The following is a 20,541-nucleotide window of genomic DNA, read 5'->3' on the forward strand; positions in this document are numbered from 1 at the left end:
AAAATAATAAATTGAATAATTTTGATCAGCAGTTACCTGCCTTGCACATATGCCTGATCTGTATTTGTTACAAACTGCTGGTTAAGCATGTCCTATATCAGACTTTTTTTTGTAGCCCTAACAGAGCAAAATAACACAGCTTACTTTGATTGTGTTTGTTCATGCAAGACACTAAACATGTCTGTAATTTATTTAATGTTACATTAATTTTTTTTAACTATTTAGTGTATGTTTTTTTTATTTCAGGAATTGAACTAGATGAAGATGGAACTTTGGATGGAAACAGTGATTTAACTATTAGGGGTCGTCTCCTATACCTCATGGAAAAAGTTACATATCTGAAGAAGAAGCAAGCTGAGAAGCCAATTGATGATGATGTGAAGACATCCTGTAAGCAAAATTGCATCAGTTTATTGTAGTCTAATTCTAGAAGGTAAAAGAAGAAAGGGAGGCATTTCTTTGTATAATTTCAGCCAAAACAAGATGGATATTTAGTGAAGCATTTTTTTGTGTTTTATTTTTAAATACATACTTAAGCACATACTTCTGGTTCTGAGGTGTGTCTGCTTCTTTTGTGTGATGATCTTTTCCTTTGATAGCTTCCTAAAGAAATAGCACAGAAAAAGGTGCTGCTTAAGAATTTAATTCCAATTCATGTTGCATAATGGGTTCTGAAGGACTATGGTAGGGAGGTGACCATTTAATGGCAATTTTGTGATTTATGTGTTTTCTTCACAGCTACTCTTCAGCAGTTGATTTCAGACACGATGGTACGCTGGGCCCAGGAATCAGTTATAGAAGACCCAGAGTTAGTGAGGGCCATGTTTGTGTTGCTGCATCGCCAATATGATGGCATTGGTGGCCTGGTCCGAGCCCTACCAAAGACCTACACTATAAATAGTGTATCTGTGGAAGACACAATCAATCTTCTGGCATCCCTCGGCCAAATCCGCTCCTTGCTTAGTGTCAGAATGGGGAAAGAGGAAGAGAAACTTATGATTCGTGGACTAGGGTAAATAACTGGAGTGGAATATCTCTTTATTTACAGACATTTGTTATTATTTGCTGTATGGTTGTGGCCAAGGTTATGCGTGAAGTTTGAATGTGAATAGTCTATATGGATGTAAATGCAGGCAATGGAACCAGCCTTTTCAACATTGCAGGTAACATATTTGGAGAGAAGTATATGCTGTATGTAAGATTTCTTGTGAGGAAAGTTGAAAATACTTATGTAATGTTTTATGATACTACAAAATAGATCTTGTTGCCTTATTTTAAATAGTATGGCTGTGAAGAATCCTACCAAGAATACTGTACATATGAATGCAGTAACTGGTAGCTGTTGACACATACAGTTCTTCCCTGGCAATTAACTAATGGAATTGAGTCTATGTATGTCTGTACATAGGCTGGCTTTTGATTGCACTGCATGTAGTTGGTGCTATTTCAATGTTCACTGGTTCTTGCAGTGTTCAATATACTGAACACTTTGGATTTTCCCTTTGCTAAAGCCATCTCTTGTCAGAGACATAAAATGCTGGTGTTGCTAACTCCACCTTTCTGCTTCAAATTTGAGTTGTTACATTTCACTTAGGCTGTTGAAGTCTAAAATGAGTGTTCAAATACTAGACTCTGGCATTATGCCTCAGGAAAAAAACAACCTCAGAGAAGTTCCCATTTCATGTTCTGCTTTCTTTTGGTTCTTTCACATCTTCCTCACCACTTTCTGCTACAAATTAATAGCTAAGATTCTGTGAATCAGATTTAATCTTAACAATATCTTATCACCCATTTTGGTAGCCTCTATCATAGTCTTATCATGTAGGTTACCGCCAGTTTTATCTTTCACAACCTAACCGGAGCACCAGCACCTCTTTAGAAATGTCTGGGTTTTTTTTCTGCTGTGAGTGGAAAGTATTCCTTTCTTCCATCTGAGAAATTAAAGTCTGATGCAATTCTGCTTAAAAACTTTATTTCTTCACAAATGCTGTTAAGGTGTTTTTCTTAACTGTGACATTTCATAATGTGCTCCACAGTTAAACAAAACACAGAAAGTGAATGCACTTTCCAAAGTAACGCAGTATTGGTAGCCAGACACTGAAGAGGCATTTCAACTTCCTGTACTGTATTTCTGTGAACAAAAGTTGCTGTAAACAAGTAAAAGTTTAGACTGACTTGGCAAAAGGCTTTTTTCCACAGCATGAATTATTATTGCAGAAACATATGGTATGGAAAGCTTTTGCAGGCAGAACCTATCCACACACCAGCAGTGTGCCCAGGTGGCCAAGAGAGCCAATGGCATCCTGGCCTGTATCAGGAACAGTGTGGCCAGTAGGATGAGGGAGGTTATTCTCTCAACACTGATCAGGCCACACCTTGAGTACTGTATCCAGTTCTGGGCCCCTCAATTCAAGAAAGATGTTGAGGTGCTGGAATGTGTCCAGGGAAGGGCAGTAAAGCTGGTGAAAGGCCTGGAACACAAACCCTATGAGGAGAGGCTGAGGTAGTTGGGGTTGTTTAGCCTGGAGAATGAGACAGCAATGAGGGGGGACCAAATTGCTGTCTACAACTACCTGAAGGGAGGTTGTAGCCAGGTGGGGGTTGGTCTCTTCTCCCAGGCAACCAGCAACAGAACAAGGGGACACAGTCTCAAGTTGTGCCAGGGGAAGTATAGTCTGGATGTTAGGAGGAAGTTGTTGGCAGAGAGTGATTGGCATTGGAATGGGCTGCCCAGGGAGGTGGTGGAGTCACCGTCCCTGGAGGTGCTCAAGCAAAGACTGGCTGAGGCACTTAGTGCCGTGGTCTAGTTGACTGGCTAGGGCTGGGTGCTAGGTTGGACTGGATGATCTCTTCCAACCTGGTTGATTCTATGATTCTATATCATCTCTGATAAAAAAGTCTGGCAGTAGGCTTGTGATGGTTTGGGAGTTACCCCCCCCCCCCCCCCCCCCCCCCCCTTATGAAATCACCCAGCCTAGACTCAGCCAGCTGGAAGTTAAGGAATAAAGCTTTATATTCACAGCTTAACACAATATACAAGCAGGTTTTTGCAATACATTATGCAGCTATATATGGAAATATACAAGAATATACAAGGCTTCAGGAAAAAAAAAAGATCAGCTAGTCTCCCCAGGGAGGTTGCGGAGTCTCCTTCTCTGGAGACTTTCGAGGCCTGTCTGGATGTGTTGCTCTGTGTTAGATAGGATTGTCCTGCTCCAGCAGGGGGGTTGGACTCGATCATCTCTTCGGGTCCCTTCCAACCCCTAACATCCTATGATCTCCGGGAGTCACAGGGAGTCAAAAGTTCTGGTAGTGCCACCTATATCAGACATACTGCATACATTCCATTGTGTGACTGATAGTGGCAGGCTTATAGCTCTTACAGTGGTGGACCAGTCCTCTTGATAACTTATCTTTTATAAGGCTGGAATTTTGCTTGCCTGATTGCAAAAGTTTTGCATGAGAATAAAAAGAAGAAAAATAAAAAAGGAAAATAAAAAGGACTGCTCTGAAATGTACAATGAAATTTAAACAGTTGTAAGTTTTTTTTCTGTAATAACTTGCTAGTCCTTTTCTCTCACAGCATGATTGCTTTCACATTTCATGAGTAATTACAGTTTTTAGAAATGTAATTGCTTTTTAAACCAGGCATTTTTTATTGGATGTGTCTGCCTAAAATATTGACATAATCTTCAGGGCAGATTTTATAGTATGTAAATCTGTTCTGATGAAATACGTAGGAGAGAAGAGTTCTTTTGAGCAGTAACTCACAAAATAAGGCTGATAGTTATGCAGCTTCATAGAAGATAGCTGCAGATATATTCTTTTCTCTCTACAATATTTCTTGATTTTGGTGGCAGATGCCAAATGTCTCAAAGTTGAAGTGTTTTGGAAAGAATGATTTGTTAAAAATATTGACTAGTCAGATTTAAAATCTAAGTTAATACAGCAGTTTTGATCATGGTCTTGTTAGAATGTAGTTCTAGGTCTGCAACTGGAGTTCTAATTAAAGTGGAAGAGCATCCTGGTTTAGTTTGAACAAGTGGTGATAAGGGTAATAGCTATAATATGGGAAATTTCAGATTGAGACTCAACATAAAGAAGTCCCTGAGGTGATTTTTTCACCTCAGCTGGTGAAGAATTGCACAGTAAATAAATTTTGCAAATAATGTAATAATTAAGCTCTTGGTCCATAACATTTTAATCCAATTTTCGGGCTTTTTTTTTTTCCTTAGAGACATCATGAATAACAAAGTGTTTTACCAACATCCAAATCTCATGAGAGCTTTAGGCATGCATGAGACTGTCATGGAAGTGATGGTAAATGTGCTTGGTGGAGGAGAGTCCAAGGTAAATGAATTCATTTTTAGAAGACAGTGTTCAGATTACAGCTGTTCAAAGCTTCACACCAGTAAAGTGCTAAGCAATTACTGGAGATTCCAAGGCCATAACCTTTTCTAATTCCCATTAACATAATAGTTGACTAAGTTTTCAGTAGTATCTGTCCTTCTATTCTGGAGAAAGATATAAGCATTATTAGCATTCCATTTTCAGGTGCTTTAAAGAAAAAAAATAGCATAGTTTTAAAGGGAAGAGCTTTTTAAAAGCATACTAAAAGTTTTGTAGTATTACTCTATATGTCTTCATGTTTTTCTGTGTCTGAATCTAGAATTTATGAGTGGTCCCAGCTCCATTTTTTTTCTTTCAAGCTTATACCTTGGTCTCTGGGGCTTAAGGAGGTACTTGCCAAGAGAACCCTGTTGATTTCAGTTTAAAATCAGTTAACTTCACTGAGATGCAGTCACTACTATAATTAAATATTGATGCATTCAAAGACTGTTACATAAATGAACTTTTGCAAGTTTTATGTCTATGTTAGCGTTTGAGCTTCAGTCTGGTTCTGTTTGTTTCTTAGGAAATCACTTTCCCAAAGATGGTGGCAAATTGCTGTCGTTTTCTGTGTTATTTTTGCCGCATCAGCAGACAAAATCAAAAAGCTATGTTTGATCATCTTAGCTATTTACTGGAGAACAGCAGTGTTGGCCTTGGTAAGTAATAAGTGTGTGACTTTTGGCATTGCAGTGGGCTGCCCTGGGAGGTGGTGGAGAAACCGTCCCTGGAGGTGTTCAAGAAAAGACCGGATGAAGCACTTAGTGCTGTGGTCTAGTTGACTGGGTGGTAGGCTAGGGCAGGGTGGTAGGTTGGACTGGATGGTCTTGGAGGTCTCTTCCTGCCTGGTTGATTCTATGATTCTATAAACCCAAAATATTGTAATTATCTACTGATTTATACAAATAAATAAATAAATGTCTAGATATACATACCTATACGTAAACCCACATTTGTTTTTCTGCATCCATCAGTTTGCACCTTCTGTCTTGAAGTTTCTCTTTTGCCCACTGAAAAAACATTCAGAACTATGTTACTAACTCCACACAATCTCCTAACAGTAGCCTTAAGCTCAGATAATTTAGTATATGCATTTTTGTATGTGCCTTGACATTAAGAGCCAGTTGGTGTTCAGTTGCACATTTTGAGGAATGGAATAAGAACCTGATTTTGATAAAGAGAATCGTAAATAAGTCTGCATTTCAATTCACATTGCTTTAGCTTGTTCCTCTGCAATGTATTCTGTAGACATACACCTACAAAAGTGGGAGAAATACAGAGCTCATTTGCTTGGGTATTTATGTATAGATGCCCAGAAATTAACCTTGATACTTTTCTTAAAATGTTCCCTGTTCTTTTCTTGGCTGATTTGTTATAGAGGAGGTAGATAAATAATTTTGTATTTGTAAATGAACACAAACAATAATTTAGAAACTTCATACTATTTTTTTCATGATCACAGATTCCTTATTAGAAACTTCATACTATTTTTTTCATGATCACAGATTCCTTATTCATTTATACGTACAAGACAGAAGCATAACCTAAAAATGATTTTCATACAGAAGAGTGCCCAACTGAAATGCTTTTCAAGTGTTCATATTTAAACTCTAGCTTTTTCTAATGCTGTAATGACTACTTTTTCTTTTAAGCTGATAACATATAAATTTATATTTTGAAAGCTCAAAGGTATTTTCTGTTTCAATACATTTGATAAAATGTCAGTATTTTAGATATGAGTTTCCCACTAGATTTCTCTCAAAATAAAACTGTGTCAGTCAGGAAAACTATAAAGAATGAGATCTTAAAACAAAGTATGTAATGAGAATAGGAATATGTAGGCTAAGATTTCCTACCTTGAATATTTTATTCTGATTTCAAATCAGTGTCAAATTTCATATAAGGACATGAGAATTTATTGCAAGCTGAATAGTATATGGATGGTATGCTGGTAATTGTGCTAACTAATGACAAAGTGTATTTTACTGAACTATTTTTGTTAATATTTTTCCTTTGAAATTTTTGGGCTTTATTAAATTGGTGTTGAAACTAAATGTTATTTCAACAGCTTCTCCTTCTATGCGAGGATCAACTCCTTTAGATGTTGCAGCAGCCTCTGTGATGGATAACAATGAACTTGCGCTAGCTTTAAGGGAGCCTGATCTGGAGAAGGTGGGTGGCTTCTTGTGCTGCGTTTATGTCTAGTGGGGTTTTGGTGATGGGAGAGAAGCTACTGGCATGTGAAACTTTGAGAAACTCCCCTGCCTCCAAATCAGACCCAACTTTGGCCAAGGGCATATTTAAGAAAGGAAAAAACATTGGGTGGATTCCTTTATTTTTGGGAGGTCTTTTGTGTAGTAACGTCGAGAAGCTTTCCCCCCCACAAATTGAAATTTACCAGACCAGGTCAGATGGCTTTGAAGTAAGATAAAGCTATATTTAGAGCAAAGCTAAATTTTGCAAGCATACGTACTTAGTGCCACGGTCTAGTTGACTGGCTAGGGCTGGGTGCTAGGTTGGACTGGATGATCTTAGAGGTCTCTTCCAACCTGGTTGATTCTATGATTCTATGAATATATTTACATGTATTCACAATTATATACAATTTAGAAATAATACAGAAATACAAACTCCCCTCCCAGATAAAGAAAAAGAGGCCCAGAAGGGGTTCAAAGCCACCCTCTCTCTCTCTCCCGGATAAAAAACAATCAGCAAATCTTACTTGTTGTCTGTTAGCCAAGGTTAGTGTAAAATACTAAAGAGAAGAGATATGAAGGAAACAAGTGCTCAGGAGCAAAGAAGGCAAATTGTTTACACTTTTATCCCTTTTAACAAACCAGTGAATGATATAGACTCTATCATTATTTTCTTTTTACAGCAAATAATCTAGTTTCTCTTATTAGGATGTTCCAATTAGTCTCAAACAAGCACATTTTGTGTCAGAGAGGGATGGGACATGGTAGAGACATCCATGAGGACAACCAAGTCAGTGTGAAAGGAGTGGGGGAGGTACACTGGAGCAACCATTCCCTTTCAGTCCCTCATAAGGTATCAGGAGACTGAGCCCATCTACAGCCCATGGAGCACACACTTGAGCAGGGGACTGCTCCTGAAAATGCCCATGGCTCTGATGGAGGCCCATGCTGCAGCGATCTGTTGCTGGGAGAACTGCAGTCCATAGGCAGGGCCCACACTAGCTGGAGAACTGTCTTCCATAAGAGGGACACTTGCTGCAAGGGAGAACTGTCACAATTATGTGGAAGGTGTAAATCGCTACTGGAAGAGAAAAGAATAGAATAATGGCTAGTATGCCAGTGGTGGATAAGAAATGAGGCTTAAATAATGGAAAGACAATTTCAAAACTGATATTAAAAAAGACTTTCTAATGGGAAGGGAGGCAGTGGAATATATTATCCAATTTGTTCTTGAAGACCTCCAATTCTGGAGATGCTATAAACTTTGTAGCAAAGTCAGGAGCGGTATAAGTGATTGTTTATTTCAATAGAAAGATAGATCATGTGTGTTTAACGTAATATGTTCTGTCTGTTTTTCTTAAGGATGGTCAGCAAAGATAAGCTGTCTGAACTGATTAAAGGCTGTACTTGGAATTCAGCACAGAGAAGGCCAACTCAAAACTGTTACTAAGTTTGAATTTACAGGATGTGTTACTGCTGTGTATTTTAAAAAGAAAGAAAAAAAGCAAATGTAAAGAGAAGGTTGAGATAGAAGAATAGAGCTGTGAATTATATCAGAATGGGTGTTGTCTAATATGGATAGTGTGTAGTTGGGGACTACAACACAGGATTGCAAAAGATGAGATGTAATAAAAAACCCCCAGTGATTTATAGAGAGAGGAAAAATGGAACTGAGGTGAGTAAAGTCTTGCAGGTGCTAACAGGAGTAGTAAAATACTGGAAGAATGAACTAAGAAAAAGGCTGATCATCTTTGGCTTTGAATTTAAATTGCCCAAAATACAATATGGTTTTGTTGGGCAAAATAGAATGTGGACATCGATTCCGAGACAGTGGATGAGCATTTGCTTTTTTTTGTCACTACACTTCTCTCCTTTTTCACAATTAATACCCTTTTTTATCTTTGCTTTTAGGTGGTTCGCTACTTGGCTGGATGTGGATTGCAGAGTTGTCCTTTGTTGATTTCTAAAGGCTACCCAGATATTGGGTGGAATCCAGTTGAAGGAGAGCGATATTTGGATTTTCTTCGTTTTGCTGTTTTTTGCAATGGTTGAGTAAAATCATATAAACTGTACAACTTCCCCTAATATTTAAATAAGTTTGTAATTTAAAATAATAACAGAAGCCAACTTGATAAGTTACCATAAGTTTACAGAACAGCTTGCTGAAAGAGTAGAATTGTGCCTGTCATGTAGTAACTTAGATGCCCATTTCAGAAGCGATACAGGGTCCTATGAGTGTATGTCCCAGTTTTTTTGATCCATATTTAGCCTTTAAAATGCTCACATCTCCTTTGGAAGAAGAGCAGAAAGTTCTAAATCTTTTAATAATAAAACTCATGCTACACATTGAGTCGAAGTCTCATCTTTTGATGAAGATTTAGTCTAATTTTAGTGTTTAGCAATTATATTGACCCCTTCACTGACTCTCCCACTTGACTACTATGACTCAGTAGTTTCAGTCATGCTTTACAAACCCTTTATTATATAATTACTTTGTCTTTCTGTAATTTGGACTTAATTCATGTGTTTTATAGTAGAACTTTTATTACAAGAGCAGAGGAGTATGTGTGCTTAGGTAACTTTGTCATGATATTTAAACTGACTTAAAAGTATCTATGGATGCATGCATTCTGCACTTTGGTGTACTTTCTTCCAGAAGCCTTTTTGATGTAACCTTAAATCTTGGTATCTGTTCTTTGTGCCAGGAGAGAGTGTGGAGGAGAATGCTAATGTTGTAGTCAGACTACTTATACGTCGACCTGAGTGTTTTGGTCCAGCTCTAAGAGGAGAAGGAGGCAATGGCTTACTTGCTGCCATGGAAGAAGCAATACAAATATCAGAAGATTCTACACGGGATGGACCCTCCCTGAATAATGGATCTAGTAAAGCCCTGTGGGTGCAGTGGAATTGCTTACATTGCTTAGATTTTGTTTATTGTTTTATAATCTTAGTGGTGAAATGACTTGCTTTTTTCAACATATGAAATGTCAGCTGGATTCTTAGATTGTATAGAGGGTACACACTTGTCTTGTGATGAACAGTGCTTTCTCTGCATTGTTAATTCAGATAAATGTCTATACATATTTAATAATGGTTAGAATTCTGTGGTTCTGTCAGTCAGTTAAGACTCTAATGTGAGACAGTCGCCAAAATCATTTAGGGACAAATCCCATTCTGTTAGTCTGTTAACAGTCCACTAATTAATAGGAAGCATCTGCATGTAAGCTGTTACACCTATGATTAGATTTTGTTTATTCATGATGCAAAAACCTTATTATATTTTTTAATCTTGTAATTGTTTTAACATTTAACTAATTACAGTGAAATTGAAGAGCAAGAAGATGACACCGTTCACATGGGAAATGCAATCATGACCTTTTATGCTGCTTTGATTGATCTCTTGGGACGCTGTGCTCCTGAAATGCACGTGAGTTTTGTCTTCAGGCATTGGGAAGTAGAGGCATGGTTGGTTTGCTGATCTTTGGGTGGTTTGCTGTTTGCCTTTTTTAAAGTAACATGCTATCAGATATTAAAGCTGTGGTATGAATACATAATATTCTGATGTACGTAATGTGTTCAGACTCCTCAAATTTTGCTTCTATGAGGGTGTAGAATGACTTAGTTTTGGTTTGGGTTTTTTTTAAGCCTGGTTTTGCTCTTTACATATACATACTTAATCATACTGTTTAAATTGCATATAAGAGTAAGGCACTCTTTTCAAATGTAGAAATAAGGATTGTCCTTGAACATACACATTGATACCTCATAATCTTGACTCACACAGGCAAAGCTTCTCAGAGGTAACATGTCAATATTTCAGGCATTAGATAAAAAGAAATAGGCACATTACAAAACCCAAACTCGAAATAGTTATTAGTTCATAAGGGCTTGAAACGGCAAAAATAGTAGTTATTTACAATTCAAAATACCTTCTTGCTCTTCAGAAATTCTGCTTAGTTATGCAGTTTCTCATTTCACCCTGATATATCTCCTAATTCATACAGATCGGTATAGATCAGTATCCTATCTATGCAGAGACCAATAAGTTGAGATAGGAAACAGATCTATATAATATGGTCAGTGTATGAATATCACTTTTGTCTGAATTAAAAAAAAACATCTTGCTTTCTTCCTGTCTTTCTTTTATAAAACAAAACTTAACCAACAGTGATACCTAAGAGTCTAATTTAGCCAGGACAGAAAATGGTTTTGTTTTCTTTTACCTGCTTCCCTCTTCTCCTCCTGCAGTGCGCTACATTGTTCACCTATTTTATCTAGCATCCCATTCTGAAAATGGACATAATCTTATTTTGTAAGCAAGCATCTAGTTTTCTAGTTTGTATCCAAAATACAGCAAATTAGTAGAGATTAAATGAAATTATAAAGCAGTTTTGAGAGCAGTCAGTCTTGTGTCTCTATATTTCAGGAAGCTTCCAGAATGTAAACACATAGAGAAGACAGAAAAAAAGACCTTGTTAATTTTCAGTTTGTCTTTTCCTTAGCTAATCCATGCTGGTAAAGGAGAAGCCATTAGAATCAGATCAATTCTACGGTCTTTGATTCCACTGGAAGATTTGGTGGGAGTAATTAGTATTCCTTTCCACATGCCCACCATAGCTAAAGGTAAGATGGTTTTTTTCCCCCCTCCCATTCCACTCTTATGTTTTGTAATTTAACAACATATTTATATGCATACTTCTCTCAGTATTTAAAAATATTATAAAAATTAATCCATTATGCAAATTTGAAATAATATGAATTTTAAACACTTCAAAAAAAATCTGCACACTACAGGCAATAATTCTGTGTACTAATGTGAATCTCATTTATTTAAATTGAGTAATGAAATTGATTAGAGCTTTTTTGAAGAAACTTTAAAATGCATACTTTCTGATTATGGAAGCTATGTGAGCATCGACATAAAAGGGAAAGGAATTGCATACACTTTTTTGAGTATCTGGAGAGAGAACATTCTAATTGCAACATGGACTGTCTAGGGACTTATACCACAAGGATACCTAATAGGTTATGGTAAAGTGTATAAAAAGATTATTCTATTTCACCATTACTTATTCATTTTAAATTATGTATTATGGTGATTTGGGTATTACCTCTCCCCTCCCCCCAACTTTGGAAAATCACCCAGATTAAACTCAGCCGGCTCTGGAAATTGAATGAAGCTTTATATTTACAGCTTAGTACAATATACAAGCAGACATCTACAATCTATACAGTTCCATACAGGAATATACAAGTTAAAAAGTAATACAGAAACACATCAACCCTCCCAGAAACCTAAGTCCCCAGGAGGGGCTCTCAACCACCTGTCCACCTTCCTCCCACCCCTCAACCTTACCCAAGATCTTGCCTTATGTTTTAAGGTATTATGGAGGATTGGCCAGGGGGGTTAGGAAGCAGAGAGAGAGGAGTTCATCCCAAATCCCAAACAGTGACTGTGTTATCTATATTTGTGTTCTTGTTCTTATACATCTCGGCAAACCTATGAGTGAAGTAGACATCCCCATTGTTTTCTTTTCACAGCCTGTAATCTAATTCTTCTCTCCAAAACATTCTAGCTAGCTTCAAACTAGCACAGTGAATCTAAATAAGAATGGATATATAGTTGACTGGACAGGGCTGGGTGACAGGTTGGACTGGATGATCTTGGAGGTCTCTTCCAACCTGGTTGATTCTATGATTCTATAGATGATATCTCAGCAGCATAGAGTATGTCTTGTAGATATGAAATAATTTATTTGCTTTGGGAAAAAAAATAGACAAAGTTTTGAAAATACTTCAGTGAATTCCGTTCAGATTTTTCAGAAGGTTCCAAATACAGAGGACACCATAGCATGATCTTGGTTCATTGTCATACATTACAGATATGCTCACCAGTGCTGCATTCCTGGGGTGCTTGTTGTAGAATTGCATTTTTTACTTGGTCTGCTTCTTCCAAGAACTAGGTAGTTCTGCAGATGAATTTGTATGTTTTGGGTACTTACCATATTAGAGTATCAACTGATAAGAACCCTTTGATACACAAAGCATGAATGGAAAATCTTGGAGGTTTTGGACTTGGAGGATTATCTGAGTAGAATTTGCTTTATGAATTGTTTATTAGTTAACTACAAATGTGCTACCTTTCTGTAATAGAAACATGAGTATGACTCAAGACCTTTGAGAAGTTACTAGGACAGGCTGAAGGAGCTGGTGTAGTTCAGCCTGGAGAAGACTCTGGGGAAACCTAAATGCAACCTTCCAGTACTTGAAAGCTCCCTTCAAGAAAGCTGGAAAGAGGCTCTTTACAAAGGCTGTAGTGATAGGATGCGGGGCAATAGTTTTAAATTAGAGAAGTGTAGATTTAGGTTGAGTGGTAGGAGGAAATTATTTACTATGAGAGTAGTGAAACATGAAGCGTTTGCTCAGGAGATACTCAAGGTCAGGTTTGACAGGGCTCTGAGTAACCTGATCTAATGGAGAATGTCTTTGCTCCTTGGACTAGATGACCTTCAGAGGTCTGTCCCAACCTAAACCATTCTATGATTTTATGGTTCTAAGTAACATTACTGCCTAGTCTGCTGGCGAAGGATAATCCCTGTCATTGAAGTCTTATTTCTTCCTTTTAGATGGTACTGTGGTGGAACCTGACATGTCTGCGGGGTTTTGCCCAGATCACAAGGCAGCCATGGTTTTGTTCCTTGACAGGGTCTATGGAATTGAGGACCAGGATTTTCTTCTACACCTTCTTGAAGTTGGCTTTCTGCCAGATCTTCGTGCTGCTGCTTCTTTAGATACAGTAAGGATTTAAGTCTGGTGTTATTTCAGTTCCATTACCTTACTGAGCACTGCAGAATTTTCCATGACTCAAAACTCCCCTTTTTTATTCTTCATGTTGTTTTCTGCATTTCTCAAACACTGGATAAGCTGCCTGTTGATGCTGTGCTTTGAGAATATTGGAAGAGCAGTGAAGAAGCATTCTCCAGAATGTTGCTTACTTTTTTAAGAGCCCCCTTATCTGTGAGTGATGCAGTGAATTTCCCCAGGAGAATTTCTGAATTTGTGCTATGAAATCAAAATCAGACAAGTTGCCAATGAAGTGTGTAACTGAGAGGCTCTTTCTGGAATTATACAGAAAGGGTTCATCTCCATGCATTTATTAGGGACACTTACAGTGTTATTTAGTAAACTACTGATTTTTATGTTTTAGTTCCTCCTCTTTTTTCATGTGTCTTATAATTTTAATTAGCTGGCGTTGTCCAGAAAGGTCATATTTAGAGGGCTTATATGAGGGTTAAGGCATGGACTTTGATTACCTTCCTTGATATTTTTCTTAAAACAATTATGTTGTTATTTAAGAAAGGGCAGAAGAGCATCTTTTCCTCACTTGGATCTTGGACTTGTTTGTAATACAGCAGCAAGATGAGTCTTCTAAATGCAGACTTGACTGCTATTACCTGGGTTTGGAGTGATCCGTTAAGCAACTATGACGTTCTTCAACCAAGTTTGAGAATTTGTTTACATTTGAATGCCCACCTTTAGTGTCTGTGCTCATTAAAAGCAAAACAAAAGGCATCTTTGAGACTTTTAGAAGCAGGAAAATATGCTAGACATCCAGCTTCCAGTACATATCAATTCCTTATTTGTGTATTTTGGAAGATTTAATCTTAATAACTAGCAATAAAGGAAACCAAACAAGTTCTTTTCAGTTGTAACAGCACTAATGAGTCAAATCTAATTTCTGTCCCATTTAATTTCTAGGCTGCTTTAAGTGCCACGGATATGGCTTTGGCTCTGAATCGATACCTTTGCACAGCAGTCTTGCCTCTGTTGACCAGATGTGCTCCTCTTTTTGCTGGCACAGAGCACCATGCTTCCCTCATTGATTCTTTATTGCATACTGTGTACAGACTCTCGAAAGGATGCTCTCTTACCAAAGCTCAGCGAGATTCTATTGAAGAGTGTTTACTGTCTATCTGTGGGTAAGAAAATACTTGGTGCTTACTGATGTCTGTCTTGTTTAGTACATCTAAAGAGTTAGCACTTTTATGTCTTTATTGGTCTTCAGGATATTTTTAAAAGCCATTGAGATACATCACAAGAAATTAACATTATAGCCTTTTCTCATGGGCATAGTGATCGTAATGCACAATATCAAAATCCAGTTGTTGGGGCTTTTTTTCTGATTTTATCTGTCTGTAGACAAAAGCATTTGATGAGCAGTTTATTCAGAAAGTTTTCTTTGGTATGCACTTGTTTCTTTTGGACATGTTTTTTCAGTGCCACAAGCAAAATCATTTCACTTTTTGAATCTGAAAAAAATGTTATCGTGTAGAACCTTCAGTTTGTTTTAACATAATTATTAATGACTTACATGAAACTACTGGTACATCTTTTTGAAGTGATTCATCTACTTTTAGGCAGTTGCGGCCTTCCATGATGCAGCATTTGCTGAGGAGATTGGTATTTGATGTTCCTTTATTAAATGAACATGCCAAGATGCCACTTAAGGTAAAATATTTTATTATTTAACAGCATTCCTTGTGACAAAATGCAGCAGAAAATACTTTAATGAAGAATAGTCTTAGTTACCTTTTCCCCAGTGAAGAATATTCTTTGTTGCTTTTTCCCCACTCTGCAATGATTCCTAAGACCATACTTCTTAAAGATAAAGTTTATCTGCTGTTTGTAAACTGAGCTGGGCGAGGGGGCCTTGAAGGGAGGCAGGGTGGTCAACCCTGGGAACAAGCAAATGTTGTGGCTAGCTGCGCAAAGGGGGATTAAGGGGGGTAGTTGGTCAGGTCTGCCTCTATGTGTGTGGACAGCCCATATTCTGCTATGTAAGCCTATTAGAAGTACACACTGCTCTACTGAACTCCACGATATAAGCATCACACTTAACTTCAATAAACAGATTGACCTTCTAGGTATCATATTGGTATAAGCTCATGTCTTTCCTGCTCCCACGTGGCCTATTGAGGCCACTCAGCAGGCAAATATCCAGTAGCAGATCATTAATAATCTGGAATCCTGTAACTACTTCAGAAGAAAGTATCCCCAAAATCTCTTTACTGAAATAGAAGGAGAGTGAGAGAATACAGCCCCTTTGCCAATTCTAATACATGGTGGGAGGATAGACTGATAGTAGGTTTTACTACTCAAAGAAGATACAAGTCATACTGTGAGTTATTCTTGAATAGCTCTCAAACATCTAAATAATAATTGGGATCTAGTTATAATCATGGTTCTACCATCTTGCCCATCAAGCAGGAGTGTTTGGTAGTGGCACACAGACAGAAGTGAATTCTTCTGTTCAGCTGAACTGTCAGAGATCTTGTTGTGTTGGTGAAAATAATTCTCTCACAGGAATTTTGCATATGTCACTAATGTTAAAATAAAGAACTTATCATTCTGTGTGTGTATCCACTAATGATTCAAAGAATAGATAGACAACATGGTTTCTTGATAAAAGTTAGACATTTTTCTGGCAGTGTGTGTGTGTGTAATGGTCAAGTGCCAGAATTAAATAACATCAATAGTTATATTTTATTTGCTCTCAAAATATGTTCTGTTGTAGTTGCTGACAAATCATTATGAAAGATGCTGGAAGTATTATTGTTTGCCAGGTGGATGGGGTAACTTTGGTGCTGCCTCAGAAGAAGAGCTTCATTTATCCAGAAAGTTGTTCTGGGGTATTTTTGATGCTTTATCTCAAAAGGTAATTAATAGTAATGTCCATCTACTACTGTAAAAGCCTTACTGTGTAATCTTTTTTCATTAATCCATCATTTTTACCCAGCTTCTATCAACACTGTATTATCCACTTCAAAAGGAAAAATGTAGGCTTTGGTAAATTTAATGTTTCCTCTTACAGCTACTTCTTTACCATAGATATTCTCTTTTGTCTACCCAAGAGAAAAAAAAAACTAAACAAAAAAACCTGAAAAGTAATCTTGAGATGTGTCTGTATAGGTCAGCTACACTTCAGAGCCCTAAAAGCAAATTCAAGCATCTTACAGGTGATGAAAGCTGCAATTTTCTACTGTACACACCTTAAACGAAGAACATAGTCCTTTGCTTAATAGCTGTAGTTTCATCACCCCTGACTCAGTGTCATTTCGGACAAAAGTTTAATAATAGAGTTTTGGTATATATTTAATATTAATTCTGTGAGTGTTTTCAACTGACCCAATTAAAATCTAGGTATTTAAAAATGCTATGCATATTCCTATGCTATGTTCCCTTCCCAGATATGAAAAATGCCTAATGTCTCTCTCAGGGAAATCAAACTTCTTCAGGAAGAGCACTGCTTGAGCCTAGCTTTATCCATAGTGTATAATATATTTTGGACAGTCAGTTTCCTTTATTTTCAGAACTTAAATTCAGTTTCACAGTAAGAAAATAATTTTGTGGGTGTTTTATTTCACACATAGCTGTATCAGTGATTTTGATCACTTCCATTTACTACTCATTTTCTATCTCCTGTGTGTTCCACAGAAGTATGAACAAGAACTGTTCAAATTGGCTTTGCCCTGTTTGAGTGCAGTTGCAGGGGCCTTACCTCCAGACTACATGGAATCAAATTATGTCAATATGATGGAAAAGCAGTCTTCCATGGATTCAGATGGGAACTTTAACCCTCAACCTGTTGATACATCAAAGTAAGGGAATTACTCTCTGGCAACTAGATTTTTTTATCATGACTGTGTAGAAGAGATGGAGTCTATTGTTGAATGTGAGGTGAACTAACAGCTTTTATTCTCTTCTGGATGCTTTTCTGGATAAAATTGGAGACTTTAACAATTTTGATTATTTAAAATCCTCAAATCAGTAACTATAAAATTGCATAACTAATTTCTTGCTCAAGATAGATTTTAAGGCATTTTCAGCCAGAAGCTAGCACTCTTCAGTTACTTTATGTAAAACACATATCTGAATGGGATTTTTGTGTCTTGATTTTGTCTGTAGCCAGTGCTCCATTCTTCTTTGTATAGAACAGGCTTACAGCAGTGTGGTTATGCACTATATTTTGCAAAAAATACCATTTGTAAGGCATTTACTGCAGTTGCCTTTGTGAGCTTTCTGTCTGTATTAACATATAGGATATGGAATGCCAATAGTACATTGATGTCTTCATTAGAGCATACACATTGAAATATCATAGGAAAAAACATAATCTAGACTGGAATACTGAAATCTCACTAGTGACCATTAAAATTAATTTCTTTATTATGTAATTAAGGTAAATGAAGGTTTAATAAAATTTAATAAAGCTATTATACTATCATTTAATTGAAGATGACTTTATCTGGTGGAATTTCAGAGGGAAAATTTAGATAGGCAGAATATATTTGAAAGCCTGAGAAAATGTTATTTAACGTTTCCTATGACATCAATCACCTCATTGCCAGTCAACAAGTCTTTGATGATTCAACAAGACAAAGAAAGCACTACTTTTATCTTTATCACATCCAATCTAATGTGTATTTCAGCATACAAATCCTGCATTGCCTTGCTTAGTAGTCCTAGACCTATGTTTTTGAAGCTATAGGCAATGTGACCTTCAATACTAGACAACTGAATGCCACTGAAATTATGCAGTCTTTTACTATTATTAGAGTTTCCCTCGAAATACATGCTTCCAAACAATAAAAACCTCTGATGACTGCATTGGATAAGTATGGTCTGGCCTTTGTGTGTCATAATTTCAGTTTACCTTTCTGCTTTCTTAGACCCTGAAGATTTAAAACTCTTCTACTAGCAGTAGATGGCACTGTAATACTTTTGATGCCAACATTTTTTGTATTAGGAGAGAATATTTTGTTATTTCATAAACTAACAGGCAGTTCTTGTCTTTTATTTGTAAGAATGCAGATGCAGAAAAATACTAATATTTTATGCCTCTTTTTTTAAAGGTGATTCTGCCTCTAGGTGCTTGTTCAACAATTAAGGAGAGAAATAGATCTGCTTTTCTTTTACTGCTTAGGAATTTTTAACTTCTGCATTCTCTTGTATACCCACTGAAGGACTAGTGTTTTATTTGTGGTGTTTAGTTTCAGGATTTTATTTGGTTTTGATAAGGATTTTAGTATTTTTCATATTCACTGGAGTGTTGGAAAGTAAAGCTTTGAGTGTATACCTTTTGAGTTGTCTTACATTTTAGTGCTAAAAGCATATAATAAAATATATAGAAACATATAAAATAGATGTATAGGAATATATGAGAGGACTGTTAGCACACTTGGTTTATACTAAGCACATGCATTAAGTTACCCCCATATTTCTATAACTGTGGGTCTTATATCTTTAATCTTAAGAAAGTTCATTATTGATTTTTCTCTGCACATAAGCTTTCAGTAAAATTCTTAGAAACAGCTATGGTCCTTATTCAGTGCCTATTATATAACTCAGATTTTCCCCTTGATTTAACTGGACCATAGAACAAACTGTGTGTGATCACTGGAAGATGTTTTCAATGAGTGTATTCACTACTCATCGTTTTCTTCAAAACAAAAGCATTACTATTTTAGCATGTGTGATATAATGGCTTTTCTCTTCACTTTCAGCATCACAATCCCTGAAAAGCTAGAATATTTCATTAACAAATATGCAGAACACTCACATGACAAATGGTCAATGGAAAAGGTAAAGTCAACATCGCTGTTAAAGCATTTGTATTGGAATCCACTCCATCTTTAAAATATTTTACTCTGGATAGAAGTTGGAGAAGAGGAGGCTCGGGGGGGCCTCATTGCTGTCTACAACTACCTGAAGGGAGGTTGTAGCCAGGTGGGGGTTGGTCTCTTCTCCCAGACAACCAGCAATAGAACAGGGGCACACAGTCTTAAGTTGTGCCAGGGGAAGTACAGGCTGGATGTTAGGAGGAAGTTCTTCACAGAAAGAGTGATTTGCCATTGGAATGGGCTGCCCAGGGAGCTGGTGGAGTCACCATCCCTGGAGATGTTCGAGAAAAGCCTGGATGAGGCACTTAGTGCCATGGTCTATTTGACTGGCTAGGGCTGGGTGCTAGGTTGGACTGGATGATGTTGGAGGTCTCTTCCAACCTGGTTGATTCTATGATTCTATGAAATAGCACTTTTTGTAATGCTACAAACTAATATGTAGGTGAGATATAAAGCTATATTTTCTTAAAATGCATTTGGGGAAAAGTTTTGTATGTGCAAAAGTGTATTTCAAAATAGTGTTTCATCATTTCAATATTTTTATTGTTGACATTTGAGTAAGCACACTTGCTAATTGCTTAAGAATTTGATGTACTTGAGATTTCAAATTGTTAACAAAAAAAGCATCTTTAAGGTTTTTATTCCTTTTTATAGTTTGTGTCCAGTGTTCAAAAACAGTTCATTTGTAGCACAGCATTTTGCTCTACATAAATATTTAAAAGAAAGATGTATTGCAGTTTTAGCTTTGTGTGATCAATCATTTTCAAAATTAATTTCATTATGTGTAACTAATATAAGTGTTGATTGAGAAAAGATTGAGGTAATGGCAGAAAGAAAATTTTAAAGAGAGCAGTTTTGCTGTTCCTTTGCCAATTTTATTCTTCTCTGTTTTCCAGTTTGCCAATGGATGGACATATGGTGAAACGTATTCTGAATCTGCAAAAATTCAACCATTAATGAAACAATATAAGTTATTATCTGAAAAGGTAAGAATTTTTCATTCTTGATCCAGGGTGATTAATTCACTGTGAAAAAGTCACCATGTGTTTGCATCACTTCAAAAAAAATGTATTTGGAATTTGTCAGCTAATCCATGACTTTCCTTCCTTGAAAGAAAGGGAGAAGGGGTTTGTTGTGCTATAAATGGGGCACTCAAACTCTTGTTTTCTAACAGCTGAATTTAAATGGCATAACTTGTGATGGAACTGAGGTGTCTTTATTTCTTTTACAGTAAGTTCATAAAGGAATGTCTACTTGCTTAGTAAAGTCTTAGGTAT

The 20,541-nt window shown here is 36.8% G+C and overlaps 1 protein-coding gene across 1 annotated transcript in view; it reads left to right on the forward strand.

Annotated features, from left to right (window-relative positions):
• Window positions 1–20,541, forward strand: part of RYR2 (ryanodine receptor 2) — a 311,345-nt gene that overhangs the window by 195,272 nt on the left and 95,532 nt on the right. Inside the window, exons 39-54 of the mRNA XM_064158603.1 lie at window positions 247–390; window positions 739–1,012; window positions 4,236–4,350; window positions 4,916–5,048; window positions 6,458–6,561; window positions 8,496–8,631; window positions 9,290–9,476; window positions 9,906–10,011; window positions 11,087–11,207; window positions 13,211–13,380; window positions 14,343–14,563; window positions 15,002–15,092; window positions 16,159–16,299; window positions 17,079–17,242; window positions 19,148–19,226; window positions 20,161–20,250. Of these exons, the coding sequence (XP_064014673.1) occupies window positions 247–390; window positions 739–1,012; window positions 4,236–4,350; window positions 4,916–5,048; window positions 6,458–6,561; window positions 8,496–8,631; window positions 9,290–9,476; window positions 9,906–10,011; window positions 11,087–11,207; window positions 13,211–13,380; window positions 14,343–14,563; window positions 15,002–15,092; window positions 16,159–16,299; window positions 17,079–17,242; window positions 19,148–19,226; window positions 20,161–20,250 (2,276 nt within the window). The remainder of the gene's footprint in view (window positions 1–246; window positions 391–738; window positions 1,013–4,235; window positions 4,351–4,915; window positions 5,049–6,457; window positions 6,562–8,495; window positions 8,632–9,289; window positions 9,477–9,905; window positions 10,012–11,086; window positions 11,208–13,210; window positions 13,381–14,342; window positions 14,564–15,001; window positions 15,093–16,158; window positions 16,300–17,078; window positions 17,243–19,147; window positions 19,227–20,160; window positions 20,251–20,541) is intronic.

Source organism: Pogoniulus pusillus, chromosome 18 (assembly GCF_015220805.1).
Source record: "Pogoniulus pusillus isolate bPogPus1 chromosome 18, bPogPus1.pri, whole genome shotgun sequence".
Taxonomy (NCBI): Eukaryota; Metazoa; Chordata; class Aves; order Piciformes; family Lybiidae; genus Pogoniulus; species Pogoniulus pusillus.